The 18,817-nt window shown below is 40.3% G+C and overlaps 3 protein-coding genes across 5 annotated transcripts; 1 reads left to right on the forward strand and 2 right to left on the reverse strand.

The window, feature by feature from the left end:
- Positions 1–217: 217 nt before the first annotated feature.
- On the reverse strand, positions 218–5,930 carry gata1b (GATA binding protein 1b). Of its 3 annotated transcripts, none has more exons than XM_035913363.2 (7): positions 5,835–5,930; positions 5,658–5,748; positions 4,449–4,761; positions 4,229–4,368; positions 866–991; positions 571–749; positions 218–407 (listed from the first exon to the last, which is right to left on the reverse strand). In XM_035913363.2, the coding sequence occupies exons 2-6, from the start codon at positions 5,736–5,738 to the stop codon at positions 588–590; spliced, it is 822 nt and encodes a 273-aa protein (XP_035769256.2). In that variant the 5' UTR covers positions 5,739–5,748; positions 5,835–5,930; the 3' UTR covers positions 218–407; positions 571–587. The 3 variants fall into 3 exon arrangements, with proteins under 3 accessions (XP_035769256.2, XP_035769254.2, XP_087689609.1); XM_035913361.2 differs by having other exon boundaries at positions 218–454; XM_087833483.1 differs by having other exon boundaries at positions 218–749.
- A 1,213-nt stretch (positions 5,931–7,143) lies between these two features.
- Positions 7,144–11,896, reverse strand: cdk20 (cyclin dependent kinase 20). Its single transcript, XM_035913360.2, has 8 exons — positions 11,238–11,896; positions 10,986–11,099; positions 10,191–10,379; positions 9,841–9,962; positions 9,171–9,233; positions 8,430–8,553; positions 7,561–7,716; positions 7,144–7,344 (listed from the first exon to the last, which is right to left on the reverse strand). The coding sequence occupies exons 1-8, from the start codon at positions 11,310–11,312 to the stop codon at positions 7,153–7,155; spliced, it is 1,035 nt and encodes a 344-aa protein (XP_035769253.1). The 5' UTR covers positions 11,313–11,896; the 3' UTR covers positions 7,144–7,152.
- A 293-nt stretch (positions 11,897–12,189) lies between these two features.
- On the forward strand, positions 12,190–17,091 carry uxt (ubiquitously-expressed, prefoldin-like chaperone). Its single transcript, XM_087833484.1, has 6 exons — positions 12,190–12,747; positions 14,112–14,193; positions 15,276–15,343; positions 15,528–15,635; positions 16,239–16,302; positions 16,649–17,091. The coding sequence occupies exons 1-6, from the start codon at positions 12,650–12,652 to the stop codon at positions 16,694–16,696; spliced, it is 468 nt and encodes a 155-aa protein (XP_087689610.1). The 5' UTR covers positions 12,190–12,649; the 3' UTR covers positions 16,697–17,091.
- Positions 17,092–18,817: the final 1,726 nt, after the last annotated feature.

The following is an 18,817-nucleotide window of genomic DNA, read 5'->3' on the forward strand; positions in this document are numbered from 1 at the left end:
GTTTTCTGGAACGGGTCCTGGATTTAAAGTCATTTCTAAAACGTTGAGTTTTACGTGTGTGAGGCAGCTGAAACTAAACCCAGGCTGTTAATGTTTATGCATTGGATCACATGCGTGATGAGTTTGTCCTGGTAGCTGTCGATAAATGCTGCTGTCAGAAGGAGGGGGGAGTGGAGGAGTGGGGACCCAAATGTAGGAGGCAAAATAAGATGTGTTAAATAACAAAAAGTGAGTCATTTATTGGGCTGGAGACAAGGTCCACAGTAAATACAGCCAACAAACATCTAAAAACAGGTGATCACAGAGGACGGCACACAGGAAGCAAAAACAGCAGACACGTCTGAAAAGGTTGTGCGAGCAGCTCCTGTCTGCAGAGGTTCATGGATTTATTTATTCACTCGATTGTTCTGATAATGAAGAAGAAGGTCCTGAGCTGATGTTTTCCTCTGGTGGGCTTATGAAGGTTCAAAACAGAGAGAGATCAGAGGTAATGAGATCCTGAGAATCTAAACATGTTTATCTCTGACTGATTTCTGACAATAAAACCTAAACTGCTGCAGATTGTTTTACCTGCAGCATCAGGTCACCTAAAACCCGACAACGCTGCTGTCAGCTGCTGTGACATCACTGGGCTGGACCCCCTTAGGCAGCTTGGTCTCTGATTGGTCAGTTTTCCTCTTCTTCTTAGTGACCACTTTCCGTTTTCTGGTTTGGATTCCATCTTTCTTCAAGGCCAGCGGGCGATTCACCTGCAAACATTTAACAAAGACTCAGCCTCAAAGTACAAGGAACACCTTCTTTGCTGTTTCACTCTTACTAGAGGAAGTAAAGCATGTGGCCAGAGCAGTATTTTAGTTTGTAGTACCCGGTGTAGTCTGTAGTAGAGGCCGCAGGCGTTGCAGATGGCTTCTCCTGCAGAGTTTCTCCTCCACAGCGTCGTGTGCTCAGTCAGACAGTTGACACACTGAGTTCCTTTCCTCTGAATCCTGCTCTGGAATAACACATCATGATGTTTTGAATTATACTTTGAGGTAATTTAACACAATTTTCTTTTTCAAACAAGATGTTTCCCACAGGAAATCTGAATTTTTCAGTAATAAATAAGAGGAAGAAAACTGGCAGGACTTCATCCAGCAGATGGTGTTAAACCTGTTCCTGTTGTTCAATTATTTTCTTAAGTAAAAGCCTCAAAAGCAGAAGTTTTACCATCAGAATATAAATGAAGTACCTAAAGTAAAAGTACTCAGTCTGCTGAATCACATTCATCATATTAGAGGATCAGAATTACTGATCGGTTATTGTGTCACTTTATTGTTTCAGCTGGAGGTGTTTTCCATTACTTATATGGGCAGGGTTAAATATAATAATACTTAATAAGAAGAAGAAGAAGTAGCTAAAATTTTTAAATAATGGTATGGAGTACAAAGTACATTAAAAATTGTATTTTCAATTTAGTTTTATTTATACAGCGCCAAATCACAACAACAGTTGCCTGAAGGTGCTTTATGTTGTAAGGTGGACCCTACAGAGAGAACCCAGCAGTCACATGACCCCCTATGAGAACACATTAGTGACAGTGGGAAGGAAAAACTCCCTTTTAACAGGAAGAAACCTCCGGCAGAATCAGGCTCAGGGAGGGGCGGGGCCATCTGCTGCGACCGGTTGGGGTGAGAAAAGGAAGACAGGATAAAAGAACAGTATAACTGCATCTAAGTAAAAAGTAAATAAAGTAAGAGTACATTAAAATTGTGCTTCAGTAAATGTACTGAGATATCACTGGTCTTGTCAGCAGAAATAAAAAGGTTTACAGCCTGATCGCAGCTGTTTTAATGACCTGCTCACGTTTGAGTTTGTTAGTTTCATGACTGCTTTGACTGACCCAGCACAGGCGAGCGTCCGCTGGGCTTCACCTCCACTCATCTGAGTCTCTACAATGGACATCTAGACCTTGTTTTTGTACGAACAGACCAGTCTGTGCTGCGGTGTGACTGAAATATTGTGTTTTTGTTTCTGAATCTGCGAGCACGCAGGGGTCCACATGGGTCCAACTGACAAAACTGATGTCATCAAATGGTGAGCATGAAGCTCCGTGCAGACGTACAACTTTTTAATGACTGCTTGGAGTCTTTCACGCAAGCATAAAGTGCACCCACATGCCCTTTAAGCCGACTTCAAGCAGGCTTCAAATAAGTATAACAGAAATAACTCATCCATCATCTATACAGTCGTTCTGGTTTGAAACCGAATGTAACCCCTAGTTATGTGCACAAACTAGTTAACTAGCATTTAACTAATGATCTCTGTGTCTGTGCAGTGCACCTGTACAGCTTAAGGATGCTGCTTGCTAATGAAGCAGCACCAGCTGCTGAATAAGCGAGCATCTGAAACGTGTTCCCTTCTAACTCGAACCAACCAAATAAAAACAGTAAAAAACAAAAATGCAAAGGTCCCGACGGCACAAACCGGAGCGAAGCATCTTTGCGTCCACGTCCATCTTTTAGAAACAGTCTATGATTTTAACCCCAACCACAATCTTTTCCTCAACCTCAGCAAACAGCAAAAGCAGAAGTAAACAAGGAGTGAAAACAAAAGTCTGCTGTGAGTGAAACCGAACACAAACCGAGCTCTCCAACGGCGCACTACACCTGCCTCCTTACACTGTTACCACCATCGCTTACACATTTACAACAGCACTCCAAATAATGGTTATCAATTAGTTTCCAAAGCAATAATTAGCTCTTAATATTTATATTTTTATTCTTTATGAACAGTAAAAAAAAAACAACTATTACCCAAAATTAACTTGAAGTTTTATCATAAAGTGTTAGATGGTGTTGTTCGTATTGTTCGTCACTGGGTATCATAAATAGTTAAGAATTAGTCTGTCGATCAGAGGAGCCACTGAGGCAGGCAGCTGTTCAGGGCCCACGCCAGTAACTTCAAACTACAATGACCTGATCTCCCTAAGAATGCCTGAGCTGGAGTTTTGATCAAACCTGATAACTGATGCGATCAATGAAAATGAAGAGGAGAAGAAGAAAAAAAGAGGAAGATGAGAAAACTTTGGCTTTAAACAGTGTTTAGCTTGGCCTGCAGAGCAGCCTGGTGTGTTTATCTCTGCAGGCTGTCACATGACTGAGTCGAGGGTGTATGGAGGGAGTCAGAGTAAGAACACCAATGGTACACTGTAGACTGAAGGAACTAGTAAATATGGCATAAATATCTTACAACCAGCCAGCTTGGTCCTGGCATCATTACTGAAATAAACCTGTACTCTTCCATTTCTACAGTTGCTGGTTTACTCTCTGTTTTATTGGGCACCAGTAACAGAGTGGAAACTGCCATCTTGAACATTTTTGACAGCTGTGTCTGCCGGGGCTAACTTCCAAAGCTGTGAGTGCTAAGTTATGAAACTGAGACGCAAAGAAATTTGGATGTGTATGCTAAGGTACTCTGATTACTCTGATGTACTGGTGTAAATTATTGTGCTGTGTGTATTTTATTGTCCATTCATCCATTCTCTTCTGCTCATCAGGGTCACCCATCCCAGCTACCACAGAGCAAACAGAGAGACGACAACCGCTTACACTTGCATTCACACCTATGGGTAATTTAGAATTCTAATTCTATAATGTGAAATAATTTACTACATCCCTTCATTAAGTTTTCTCAGAATGATTAAGTTTCTGGCACCAGAAGGAAAGAGAAGGGTTTGGTCCAACCATTAAATGTTAACTACAGATTCAGGATTCCACTTTTAACTGATTAGACTGTATGTACAACGTGCTCTGAAGAGTCCCCATGACAGGACGTCATGTTCCCGTTTGTCAGTTCAGTCATCAGAAACAAAAAAAATATCTTTGAAAGTGATGTACTTTCTCACTTATATTACTGTTTATAATGTGAATTTCAGCCAAAGGCCCCAACAGACACCAGAATCATCAATGACTGCAACTTTGCAAGCAATTTTTATTATATAAAAGATAAATTAATATAGATACAGATGCCTGTGAGGGACTTAATTAAAATTAAAACAATAATGTAAACTTCAAAAAAACTCTTGATATATCCATATAAAATGTTATATATAAAAGTCCTACCTGCTGTACAGTGTAGAATTTAAATTTTCTGATGCTCATTTTAAATTGGTGCAATATAATAATAAAATATTATTATTTTCTAATTAAAACATTAACACAATTTTTCAAATACGTGTGTGTCGTCTTACAGCTCGTCTCTTCGGTCTCAGCAGCGGTGTGTTGTTGGCTTCCTGTCCGAGGCTGCAGGTGTTACACAGGAGTCGACCTGCAGCGTCTCGCCTCCACAGGGGGGCGCTCTGCGTCCCACAGCTCACGCACTCGCGCTGCTCTGAGCAAACGATGACAAATTACACATCAGCACAAAAGACACACACGCTGATCTACCAGCACAGGCAGGTAATTACTCACCTGGTCCACATCCCTGCCCCCAAGACAGACTGTCAGGTAGCATCCAGTCACCTGCAGAGGGGGAGGAGGGTGTGTACAGGTTGCCATGGTAACTGTTACATCCAGGTGTTGAGGAGAGGAGGTGGGTGGGGTGCGGAATCAGAGCATGATTACTATACAAGGATGAAGAAGATGCAGGTGGGACGTAAGCAGGGTTCGGTGACTGACAGCTGGAATCATTCAGCCAGAGGCAGGGGCTGAGGAGGAGCGAGGGAGGGGCCTCTTGGGATGTGTGTGGTGATTGGAGGAAAGTGTCTGAAAGAACAGGCCCCACCTGAAAAGAGATCATATCAATGTAAGAGAAACCTGCATCTGACATCTAACAGATCAGCTCATATCATAACTACCGCAGGCTCCCTGACCCCTGAGCCCGGCGGTGGGGTCAGTGACGTAACAGAAAAGGCGTAACAAGAATAAATAAATATATCATATATACATCAATATAAATCAACTAAATATCAGATGAGGAAACTTTGTTATGTTTGATGAAGGTCAGGCGCTCTGGATGCGTCACAAAAGAAGAAACAAATAATTTCCTGTAATTACTTTTAAAATGTTTTATTTTCAGTTACGAGGCCTCAGAAGGCCTCGTTCTTTGAGGAATATCAGGAATTTTTGTAAGACCAGGGCCCCATTCATCGAACCGAGCTAAGCTGCAACCCCGTTAGTCCCCGGGTACCGTCTCTGATACACACGTTTTTTGGGAGTTTTTGAGACGTCTACATCATCAGTGTGATTTTTTTCCCCTGAAAAGCCTAAATAAATCGCACAATACTTTTTTAAACATTTTTTTAAATGCCAGACGTCGCAAATACGATACAAATGTAAAGTCATATGTGGAAATTCAAATTTCAAGAATTTTTCAAACTAATTTGTCAGATGTTTCGATAAACTCTCCATTTTCAAAAAAAATTCAATCTTCTTTCAAAGAGCTAAACGTGTGCATAAGAATCACCAAATAATTTATGGCGAGCCAAAGTCGCCAAATAACATTTTCAATAACATTTTCATTACAGCACTTTTTACTTCTGTACAGGTAAAAGCACATTAAAGCAAAAAAGAAGAAAAAAAACACTCCATATGTTTATTGAACATCAGATTACATACTTCCATACTTGTACTTGATTACATTTTGACTCCATAAGCAGGAATATAATAAAAGACTCTCACCTTCGTACTGAAGCTTGTTTCAGATCTGTTGGACGTCACAGCAGAAGACCAATAAGCTAACGGCAAATAGTTTGACATCATCGCTGAATTTCTAAGAGGAGGTAAGAAACATTAAAGACTGAGTGAGTGCTCTCTCTAACACAAAGGATCACTGCTCTATTTTCTGATGGTACTCACAGAGGCTGAAGAGCTTTGAGGGCTTTAACTTCCTCTGAATGCTGCTCTGGGGTCTGAAGGAGGGCGACCAGGAGGAAGAGGAGGTGTTTGACTCCTCCTACAAATTCTGACGTGGGTTTTTGAAAGGGATTTTTTTTTTATTATTGAAATTTGGAGTTTCCAGTGTTTACATAGCTGTTATCATTTACTGCTGTAAACATGGTGTAATATGAGATCACTGTCAGTCCACTGGAGTCCAGGTTCAGCCCACAACTGGCCTCAAAAACACATCAAAGAGTAAAGAAAAGAAAAAAATTCTTCTTCTACTTTTCCTGGTCTGCTGTTCCAGTCGTGGACGCTCTAGTTAAACATCGCCACACACAGTACTGATGTCAGTGTGTGTACAAATAATCACTAATCCACAGGTTCAGTCTGCTCTTACACTCCGTTTCAGTCAGTTTTTTGTACTCTTGGTTCTGTAAGATGTCAGTGAGTGCATTCTTTGATATGGTCGTCTCAGGCACACAGCTCACGCTGTAAACACATCATTATTTTCAAGATTAATTCTCAGAAATGACATATTTAAAGGAAACAAATGGTCAGGAACCAACCCAACTTCTCCACACTTTACTTTAAATAAAACTCTCAACATGTTTCATAAATGGTAAATGGCCTGTATTTGTATAGCGCTTTTTACTAGTCCCGCCTAGGGACCCCAAAGCGCTTTACACGTCCGGTCATCCACCCATTCACTCTCACATTCACACACTGGTGGAGGCAAGCTACAGTTGTAGCCACAGCTGCCCTGGGGCAGACTGACAGAAGCGAGGCTGCCATATTGCGCCATCGGCCCTTCTGGCCAACACCAGTAGGCGGTAGGTGAAGTGTCTTGCCCAAGGACACAACGACCGAGACTGTCCGAGCCGGGGCTCGAACTGGCAACCTTCCGATTACAAGGCGAACTCCCAACTCTTGAGCCACGATCGCCCCTGAACAGAACAGAAACAAATATTTTTAGAATAAAAATCTGCTTGATTTTGTGTTTTGTTTTTTTTAATTATTCCATCCTTTTACCACATGGAGACCCAGTGGAGCTAAACATTAATTCCTTTTAGTCGATAAATTCAGTGTGTGGAAATTTAACTGTATTAGGTCATTTTCTCGCGGTTACAAGTGGTTACAGAAGAGGTTCAGGCTCAGGAAAGACCGTCAGAAATCTTCTGTGTGAGCTAAAGTTCATAAAACAATGAGGATTCAGTCTGAAGGAGAGGATTTAGTAAACCAGATAATAAATAAATATATAAAACAAGATTAACTGGTATAAGAGCAGCTGATCAGTTCAGAGGCAGGAAGCGTATCCCTGTATTAGGGCAGGGTCTACCATACTGTTCTGCAATGGTAGGTCCACTGAGAAGTCAGTGGGCGGAGCCTGGAAACGTTGGCGGGGGGGTCGCCCTCCCCTTTCAGGGATGGGCAGCTCTGAGTGGTGAGCAGGAATTGGCGAAGTGAAGAAATATGGATGGAGGAGAGCCTGCAGTAAGGAGGAGAGGACATGGAGAGCACCGATCAATAATCAGTTTATTAACCTTTATCTGAGTGATAATGGGTGATAAACAGACCACAGTGATCAGGGAAAATATAACGGCTATGTCCCAAGAAATGATTCTTTATGTAAAAATGAGAGGACCTCTGACCGAGCCCTGAGGAACTCCGTTTTTAAACTTAAGCTCTGCTTCAGGTTTCTTACCTGTCTGGCTGAGCAGCGCTGTTTAGATGGATACACCAGGAACTTATAGAGCAGGTCCACTGCCTGAGGGGGCGTGTCAGGGATGATTTCCTCCAATGGGATCGCTGGATTCTCCTTAAAGGTGATTTTATTGTAATCTGGCAACTCCACTATCTCCTGGAGACAGACAGGAGAGGGATTAAAGTGTTTTAACCAGTTTCACAGCCATAAAAGAAAAAAACAGGACAAAATTAAACTTTGCATTATTTTACCTCAGCCTTCAGATAAAATCTCACACAGACCACAAAAATGGCACCGGACTTCAAACAGTTGTTGATTTTTAGAGTAAATTACACAGGATCAATTTTAGGTCCGATTTAATTTCTCTACATATTCATCATCATTTACTGCTAGTCGACTGGATTTCCTTTAATCTTAAACTAAACATTTTAAATAAAGCTAACTGGAGACCAACCAATATTTCAGGCAGATGATTGCAGGCCTATCGCATATAATAATATACTGATGATGATTATAATGTAGACTATGCACTAAAAAACATTATTTTAAAAAAATAACACATTGTGTCTTTTTAGCACATTTAAATTTAATGAACGTGGATATCGGCGGATATTTATATGCACTATGTGCAAAGATGAAAGAGAAAACACTACCACTGAGTGATGAGTGATGATGACATGTGGAAATTAGGCATCCTCATTGTGTTTACATTTTCAGAATATCTCTTTTATATAAAAGGCAGAATGTGTGAGATGATACTTTGATATAAAGCTTAATAGTTTAACCTAATACAAAAAGATCCCTAAGAAAATGAATGTATATTCATGTAACGTCCCCTGAAGTGATGGAAAAACCAGTGTGTGTCTTACAGGCCAGCTGTCCTGAGTCGGGGTTCCCAGCACTCTGAGGACACAGCAGAGCTGCTCGATGTCGTTCTCTCCAGGAAACAGAGGAGACGAGTTCAACAGCTCCCCAAAAATACAGCCGACTGCCCTAAAACACACACACAAGCACTCACACACGGACTAAACAGTAAGCTGTGACTTCAGACTGCTGCTGCCCCCTGCTGTTCATCTCTGATCACTGGACCCATTTACACCTGAGCAGGAACTGTGAGCATTAACAGAGTTAGAGTGTACTGAAGCTAAAGCTTACTCTTTCTATGTTACATGGTCCCATGTTACATAGTATGTTAAAGAATAATATATAATAAAATACGCTGATACAGGAAAAGAATACAAGCATGCACAACAGAAACAAAAGCATCCAGGTTTATTGAGTAAAAGCTAAACAGCGGAGAATTCACAGTAGATAATCAAATCTAATTTATTTGTATTGCACATTTAAAGTCCAAAGTACACCAAAGTGCTTTCCAGTAAAACCATGATACAGATAAAATCACAATATAAAATATCAATTACAGATATAAAATAATTAATATAAATGCAGAGCCAGGTGAAAAATCACACTAATTAGCCCCGAATGCCTGGTTATACAAGTACTATGTAATGTAAATCTATATAATGTAATGTAAGCTATAATGGTCGAACAACAGCAAAAAATAATAGTGTGGGCGCTACTTTTAGCAGCATTTTCAGGGTTGTACTTACCACAGGTCGACTCCCTCGTCGTACTTTCGGGCTCCGTACAGCAGCTCAGGGGCTCTGTACCATCTAAACACACACAGTGGTCAAATGTAACTGAGCACATTTACTGCACATTACTGATAAAGTACTGATGTCCAGTTGAAAGTGGTGATTATTTTAGAATGAACTGAACCAGCAAGTCACATGACATGGCGACTTTAACATGATTATTATTCACAGGTGTAATGAGCACCTCAAATCTGAATATGTGAATCTCCTCTGTGACACATTTGTTCACCAGTCGAGCTTTAAAGCAAGTCTGAGTGAATATTTAAAGTATCATCTGACTGCATTTTACATGTCACCACATGGACTTTTCCCAGCAGCACTAAAGCTAATGCTGTGTTAGTGCTACTTTACTTTATAGAGCCATTTTCTGTATTACATTCAGCCTTTTAGATACTGCATTTTATATACAAAAGTACTTATTTTTAGGTTCATTATATTGCATTTAAATTTTCACTTGAGATCTTTCATTTTACTGTCATTTTTCTATTTAAATGAGCATTTTGCTCTTCGTGTTTTTTTACCTCACTGAGTTCTTTTGGTAAGTCATACTGTATTTTACTTTGATTAGCTAAAGCTAGCTGCTAAATAAAGTATTTCTTATTTAATCTCATCTTATCATATTTACCTGGTGGCCACCTGGTGGCTGTACAGCCTCTCTCCCTGCTCGCTGAATAGCCGGGCCAGACCAAAGTCTGCAATCTTCAGGTGGCCTGAGGAGCTGATGAGCAGGTTTGCTGGTTTCAGATCCTGCAAACACACAAACGTCACTTTATAATGGTTTGATTTATTTTGTTAAAGCAAAAGAACCCCAAACTCTCCACATATTTCCCATATTTTCAGCTTTTCATTTATTATGAATAACCAACAGTATTTAAATATCCTTGTATGTTTAAGTGTTGCTTGTTACAAACACAGGATTCACTGAGAAAACAGTCAGATGACTCATTAATGATAATAACTGTTAGCTGCGCTCACCCGGTGCATGACATTGTTGTGATGCAGGAAGGCCACGCCCTTCAGCAGCATCATCATGTAACTTTTGACCTGCGCAGGGGTCAGAGGGCGCTGGGAATTCCTGATGACCTCAGAGAGGTCAGACAGCATGAAGTCGAACACCAGGACGAAGCCCGTGCCGTGAGGAAAGACGTCCTTCAGCTTCACCACCTGAGGAGGAAGTCACAGAAAGAAGTCCTGCATCCCTTCAGACTCCAAACACTCTGCAGCTTCTTATAATTTTCTCATATAGCCTAATCTCCTTTTTATTAACACGTCTGTTATGCTTGGCTTTGTTCTTGCTGCTCTGCTTTGACTGTCTATGTTTTCTATGTGCTAATTTTTGGTTTCTGTTATATCTTGTTTGTGATGTCCCCCCAGCCACCAGGGGAGCTGGAGTGTATCCCATCTACCATAGGGCGAGAGGCAGGGTACACCCTGGACAGGTGGGCAGTCTGTTGCAGGGCTAACACATAGAGACAGACAACTATTTGTACTCACATTCACACCTATGGGCAATGTAGAATTACCAATTAACCTAACCCCACTAACTGCATGTTTCTGGACTGTGGGAGGATGCCAGTGTACCCAGGGAGAACCCAGGGAGAACCCAGGGAGAACACGCAACCTCCACACAGAAGGGAGCCGAACTCATACTCAGGACCTTTTTGCTGTGAGGCAGCAGTGCTACCCACTGCACCACCGTGCTGCTAAACACTAATCAAATTTTAAGATTAAAATGACTCTTATCTGTAAAAACTCTGCACATTCACTCACATGCTCATTGTCCTTGATCTCCTGCAGTGCTTTAATTTCCCTCAGAGCCTGGTTCGGAATGCCGTCTTCCAGCCTCCTCAGAGCCACTTTCTTCAGAGCCACCGTCTCCCCTGTCTGACACACAAGAACATTTCCATGTCACATTTCTAAGCCGCTGAGGTTAGACTCCAAATTTAATGCTGATCGGATTACACAAAGAAAAGAAAAAAAGAAATGAGATAAGATGCAGACATAAAAGCACCAGTCCGTCACCTCAATATGTTTGGCCTTGAAGACTATGCCATGAGCTCCTTCTCCTGTCCGACCCAGAATGTTGTACTGCTCCATGTTTTCATGAGCGTGTAAAACAGCTTCAGTTAATCTGGATTTAATCTGGATCACAACTCTCACCGATTTTTTTTTAAATTCAAATAGTGGTTTGAAGTAAACCCCCAATGATGTACAAATTAGCTCCTTGGAGCAGAAAACCAGAGAGAGGAATGCCAACCTCGAACTTCACTCAAAAATTAAGCTGTTCACGATGCTGCGCACGTTTGCTCAATAAGATACAGTTATTAAACTATTATTTTAAGCCCAGTAAAAGTTTAAACCGTTAACTTAAATTCGGCTTGTATTACATATGCAACAACAAACAGCTGTAAAGAAAAGTCTCTCAGAAAATAAATCCTGAGACAGCTAGCTGTTGGCTAACGTTGCCTTGGCAACGTCTTAGCTCCGATTACCCAGTTAAAATTTTAAAACTTGTTACTGTTTAACTTCTGCTGCCGGATTGACACGCACGCTTGTTAAGAAAGAAACTACAAAAACGACGATATGTAATTTTTCAATACGCATTTTCATTTAGGACGTTTTAATAATTGTTTCGTGTTACAGTAGCTAGCTACAGATCCGCCCGTGGTCTGCCATGTTTGTTTACAGTGACGTCATGAGACAGGACCGCCATAGAGCCAGACAAAGTAGAAAGCATTAGGCAGAAACAATTTTTTATTTTATTTTATTTTATTTTTGATTCTTTTTTGTTGTTGTTCTCTTTCGCTGTTTAATTTTTTAACGTACAAACTAAACAATTTGACTTGAACATTTCATTCGACTAATGATTAAAAAGCTATTTTGTTTTTTTCCCCCAGTTTATAAAGCACGTCTTTTGAACTGTATAGAGATGTACTTGATGTGTCTAAAATTTATAATCTGCTCAGACAAATCCTTCAAATTTCCCTGACCGACAGACAGACTTTTTTGAATCCAATTGGGAAATTTTTGTTTTACAGCAGCACGATAAAGAATAAAAATCATTCACTCCGTACTGGTATTCTACATAACGAAAAAGGCTTTCTATTCTAGTATATTAAAAAAAAAATAAAGTAAGGCTTTTTCTGAGTTTCCGAGTTTATGCTATCATTAGTTGACAAGCTTTTGCTGTCGTTTTGTCTTTTCTGTTCTCACAAAATCTATTCTTTGTGATTATTTGGAAACCCGGAAGTACTTGTTCACAGTTTCTTCCCATCCGGTGTAGAGTGGCGTGTTTACATCCTGTCTTAAGCATGCTAGCCGGAGAGTTTGGTGTCCAGAAACATTAACGTTTACGACAGAGAAATCGGGTAGTTGGCCAACCGGATGTTTTTTCTGTTGTTTGTAGCTTCTTTTAAAGAGAAGACAGTGAAGAAATGTCTGCTCCCGACAATTCCACAGCTAGACCTAACGTGGACCAGAAGGTGCTGCAGTATGAAACCTTCATCAATGAAGTCCTGAAGAGAGACTTACAGTAAGAAGACACTACAGCTGATGTCTGAACACAGTATATGTCCGTACAGAAAACTTTATTCAGTTACAGAACTTTAAAAACTAAAGTAAAAGAAATGTAATCTGTAGTTAAAGTAGTGCAAAATACTTGTGTAGATATATATAGATATGAACTCAGATTTCTATCCTGGCAGACTTTGAGCAGGTAGTAGAGGCGATATGAAGGTCAATGAGGATTGACTACAAATTAAAGTAATTTAAAGCTTAATTAACAGCCTAATAAATGTCAAGTCTCACAGCTGCCGATTGTATAATAGTGCTGGTGTCATTTTTGGTCCCCCTCTGCGCCTTAATTACTTGCAGACTGATTATTAAATACTTACACTCACAGGTCACTTTGTTAGGAATACCTGCTCAACCCAAATATCTCATCAGCGATTCATATGCCAGCAACTCAATGCATTTAGGCATGTAGACGTTGTCAAGACAGCCTTTGCGTGCAATGTGTTTTTAATACAGTGGGATTGTCGTACATGTCACTGCTGTGCCAGCACTGCAACAACTGGGTCAACAAACCAGACAGAACTGGAGCGTTTTGACCACACTAAGAGGAAACATCTCAAATACCGTACTGCTTCACATTCTGCAGCCAGTACTGCAGAGCTCAGCATGAGCTAACAGAGTGCGAAGCACATCCAGTTATGTTAATTTACAGCTTTATATTGTTATTCTTGCACACTATGGCACTAGAGTAGCTTTGCATGATTCATAGTAATCATGCAAAGCTACTAATTATTACTCAAATATTTTTTTTTTTGCCTTTGACATGACCGGTGTAGCTCCTCAGACAGCAGGTGGGTGGGCTATATTAGGGATATCTCTTCTCAATGACATCATACAGATTCAAGACTTGGAAAAGTATTTAGAGGAATTTAAGGCCTTAGCCTTTGGTTCACATGGGTTACTTGTACATGCACAGACCCGACTGGTTGTGTTTAATGTGAACACTGAGAATTTTATTAGGGTGTAAGAAAAGAAATACAGAAATTACTTTGTACAGTTACAGAACAAAATGGTGCAAAAATCTAAAAACTACATGTAAGAAGGAGCTCAGTTATATAGAAAGGATACAATTGAATTGAATCTGTTGTAAGTACACATGTGTGGTGGATAAGAAGGGTAGATCTAATCTTACAGGTATTTAGGTGGTTCTTTAGGTTGGCATCTGACTGTTTGGTGACACAGACTAAAGAGCTCAGGTGTCTGAAATGCTGTTTGGTGCTTTGAATCAGATTTTCTTGGCGTGTTTAGGCTGTTTGAATTATTTTGGTCCATCTGAAGGCGTTAATGTTCTCTGTAAATCAAGTGACAGCTGTCGTTTGGCAGGAAGGTGGTGGAGCAGAGGGATCAGGTTTATGAGAAGATCTCTCAGTACCTGCAGCTGAAGAACACCATACAGAGTCTGCAGGTAAACGCACACAAAATGTATTGTGTTATTTTGAAGACCTGTAGGTTTTTCAGTTTAGAAAAGAAGAGATTTCCACATTAAACTGGAGATCGTTGTAGTGATTCCCAAGTGTTTGTGCTGGCTGTCATTCTCTGTTAATGTTAAACGCTTCAGTCTGCTGGTTAATGAGCTGCAGACCGAACTCTGCTGATACAGACATCTCTCTGTGTAGCTTCTCTGTGTGAGCTGTTTCTGTAATTCAGCACACTCTTCTGTGAGGAAAGGTGGAGGAGCTTATCGCACCTCCATCAATACAGCTGAGCCTCACTGCAGCTGTTTATCCAGCAGATCAATACGTGTGGCTCATTAGGCCGAGAGCTGTGAAGCCAAACCTCCATCGTCTGGATCAAAGAGCCTGAAACTACAGCTGGAAAAAAAAAACATTCAGACATTTTACCTCCACTTTTCAGATATTTGAAAAGATCATTTTTTATTTGTTTTTATTTTATTTAGAGGATAGAAGTTTTAATTTTAGTTTTCAAATATTTTTAAAATAATTTTCATAATCATTGATGTCTGCGTAGGTTTTCAGTCATCCGGGTCATGGTAATCTAAGGAGCTTGGAAAGAAAAGCGACTCAACTTCTTTAAGTTTCTTGAAGACGTTTCATCCAAGAAGCTTCTTCAGTTCTAAAACCAAACAGTGGAGAGTCCCAGGTATTTAAGTCCTAGTGGGAGTTGTCCCATAAGAGGGTCGTTGACCGACTGTTGATCGTGTGCCTTATCACACACCTTGGCTCATGTGATGTAATATTTTGAACTCTCCACTATTAGGTCTTAGAACTGAAGAAGCTTTCCAGATGAAACGTCTTGAGTCGCTTTTCTTTCCAAGCTCCTTACATATTCACTGATATATTTTTCTGTGGAAACCCCTCCAAACAAGCCAAACTCATTCAGTCTCTTTTCTAGCTGTCATGTCATGAACTTTAACCTCTAACATGCTAACTGAGGCCTGTAGATGCTGAGATGGAGTACTTTTTTCTCTGAGCTTGGGCCACCTGTTCCACAAGTGAATGAAAGTCACTCTTCTTTGTGTTCCTGCAGGAGGCGGGCTCTCAGCAGCTGAAGACTGACGTTGATCTTGGCTGTAACTTCTACGTTCAGGCTGAAGTGTGAGTTGCTGACACAGGAAGGTCATCCGCAGCTGTTCTGCATTCAAACAGGCACAAATGCTGCATTTAGGCTAATGAAATGTGCTGCGAGACTCCAGAGAGGCCAGAGGATCCGTGCTGTGTGTTTCCGAGAGGAATTCACTTCCTGTTTAAACTCAGTTCTCGTTGTCTTCTCCTCCACCAGCGAGGACTCATCCAGGATGTTTGTGGCCGTCGGTTACGGTTTCTTTGTGGAGATGACTCACGACGAGGCTCTGAGGTTCATCGAGAAGAAGACGAGTCAGCTCACAGCGTGAGTTCATTGTCACTGTAACACTATTAAGATTAAAAGTAGGAGAAAAAAGCATTAAAAATTAATTATGTTTCAAATGAAGGTCAGGATTTCACTTTGTTGTGAAATTATTTGAAAAAAATATGTTAGAACTATTTATTTTGAAATGTCCTGATTTTGTTTTTAGATATTTTTGGTGGGTTTTCTGAACATCTATGATTTTATTATTAATTTTATCTTTAGATATTTCTCAAGTATTTTTTTCACACTTAAATTTTCCAGTTTAAAACATTGATATTTTTGTTGTATTATTATTTTTTCTGACAAATTCCTGTTTTTATTGTACTTAAAAATTAATTTTTATTTGTTTTATTTATTTATTTATTTATAATTTAGAATTATTGGAATTATTGCTAATTATTACTAATTTGTCTATTACTAATTTTTTTATTTTATATCTTTTGTAAGATTTTTTTTTATTTTATTATTATGATTGATTATTTTTTTATGATTTGTTGTTGCAGACTAATGTCTATTAGCTAGCTCATGTTAGCTCTTTGCTAGCACTGTCACTTTTTCTGAATGAGAGATGCTAGCCATGCTAACCCTGTGTTTGTGTTACAGCTTCACTGAGCAGCTCACAAAAGACTCTGCCAAAATAAAAGCCCACATCCGCATGGTGCTGGAGGTCAGTTTCTTCTCAGGCAGATTATAGGACAGTTTTTATATAATAATAGTTTCTGTTGGGTGCAGGAGTTTTCCTCTGGCTTATACTTAAGTACTAAATAACTTGTTACTCATTTCTGAGGATTTTACCGTCAGTGAAGTTTGAACATTGAACTGGAAATAAAAAGTTTTACCCACCTGATGAAAAATAATCAAGATCAGATTTGAATATGTTCAGTTAAAAAACTGTTTTTCAGTATTTACTGGTGACAAAAAGGTTAAAATAGTCAGATTTATCTGATTTATGATCAGATGTTAAAGAGGCAGGTAAAGAATCTGATTGGCTGCTCTTTTCTTCTTTATGTCAGGGTTTGAGGGAGCTGCAGGGCCTGGGCGACCTGCCAGAGACGGGTTAACGAAAGCCGACTGCTGATGTCAACGGTTTGTTTTGGGAAAACAGGGTCAAGGAGAAGGAAAGACTTCAGGACTAAAGCCTGAAAGTCGTCACAGAGCTGAAGAGGAGGATTAGTGCCTGAGCCTTCTCAAACGCGTACACTCGACGTGACTTTGTGTCTTTGTGAAACTCGTCTGTTGAAAATCAGAGAATATTCCTGTTTTTTGTTGTCTTCAGTGTCACATTGAAAAAGGGGGCTGCTCAGAGATGATCCTGCAGCCTCTAAACAGACACTTTCAGTCAATGTGACAAATTCAGGTTCAAACAAACCTGATCTCATAGGTTGAAAATAATGTGACAGGAAGTGAGTGATGTTTCACTGTTTGGAGTTTGAAATAAATTGTTTTGTGAAAATGATCCAGACAGCTTTCCTTCCTTCGGTTTGTTGGACCTGTGCTCAAGGTGTTTCCTGGGTTTTCATAGAAATTCTTTGGATGTTTTACTGAATTTCACTTTTTTTCCCTGACTAGCTGTTTTCTAAAGTTCTTTGAGAATGATGTGTTTATTTAGGTGTTTCAGGACTTTTAGCATCGTCCAGCCTCCTCCTGGAAACCCTGCTGAGGCTGATCCGACACCAGGATGGGTCCACGTTAACGGGTGGTTACTCTCCTCTCCTGGTTCTCTCTTGAGCCATCTTGAAGGTTTCTCACCTGTTTCAGTGGTAACACAGATGTCTGTTCTCCTTAATCTTCTCTTTAATGCCCAACAAGTTGAAGGCTTTAGACACAACACCTCCTCATCCGGCCTCCACTGACACTTTGCTCTCCATTCAGCTTTCTGACTGCCGGCCTCTTCTACGGCGGTCAGCCATCCTCCAGGAGTGGGGCTGGTGACTCCCCTTTGCCAAACACGGTGTGTCTCTGGTTTCCACAGTTCGGTCCAAGTTCATGTTCTCTTTGATCCTGCTGCCTCATTCCCACCATCTTCCTCCTCGACTGCTGTTCTCACCTCTTCCTGGACTAAGCAACACGTCTTTCCCTTTGATGATGTCCCAACAGGAAGCTGAAGAGGCTCCCAGACCAGCCCTGGCTGTTGCCATCACTCCCACCTGCTGCAGTCTGCTGCTCAAACAGCCTCCTCTGCCCCGCCGCCTCCCCCCTGTCCCCACTTCACACTCAGCTTTGGCCATATTTGGATCTCTGTACTGCCACACTTCTCTGGCTCTTTGAGCTTTTTGTACTATTTCTTTGTACGTTATTCCTCATGATAAACTTTTTGCATGTCAGTAATGTTTTCAATAATATTTTTAAATGATGTTCATTCATTTTATGGACTAATAAGCTTCCAAAACAGGTTTCAGTTATTTTAATATTTTGAAATATTTATTTCGCTGAACATGTGTCCATATTTGTCTTATTTTCTTATTGTTAGTACAAACGTAGTACAATTTTCTCTATGTTAGTACTTTTTAATTGTTTCTACTTTTTTAATAAATATGTTTCAGACATTTTACTGATTTGAAAAAACATATTTTACTAATATAACATTTATATGGAGTAATTTAAAAGATGAGTACAGCGACTGTACTCATTGTTGTTATCACGTTATAAAATACAAAAAATCGAGTGCTAGTTCTGTCTCGAAAAAAGAATAAAAAGTCAGCAGAAGATGATAAATAATGATCAATATTAAGGTGTCAAGAATGAAAGAGACGGTGCTTTACAGTATTCGATTTCAGACAGTAACTGCACTGTTTGCCTTTGTTTTGATGGACTTTTACCTTCAACCACCGGGCAACAGGTCAAGCAGAGTCCAGAGTGAGAAAACGTCTTCTGCTCACCTTCAAGGCCATTCATAACCTCACACCTCCTTACCTGCCTGACCTGTTAAGCACCACCTTTTCTGCCCGCTCACTTTGATCTTCTTCTTCTATCCAGCTTTCTGTACCTTCCTTCCGCCTCACCGTCATGGGCAGCAGAGCTTTCAGCTGCTCTGCTCCCAGGCTGTGGAGCGCTCTACCCCCAGATATAAGAAACACTGGTTCTCTCCTCCAGTTTAAATCCCAACTCAAAACCCATCTGTTCAAATCTGCATATTCACTGTGAGCCCACTGTTTGTTATTTTATCTTGTGCTTTTGTTTTT

This window comes from Neolamprologus brichardi, chromosome 20 (genome assembly GCF_056152115.1).
Source record: "Neolamprologus brichardi isolate AB-2024 chromosome 20, ASM5615211v1, whole genome shotgun sequence".
Lineage (NCBI taxonomy): Eukaryota > Metazoa > Chordata > Actinopteri > Cichliformes > Cichlidae > Neolamprologus > Neolamprologus brichardi.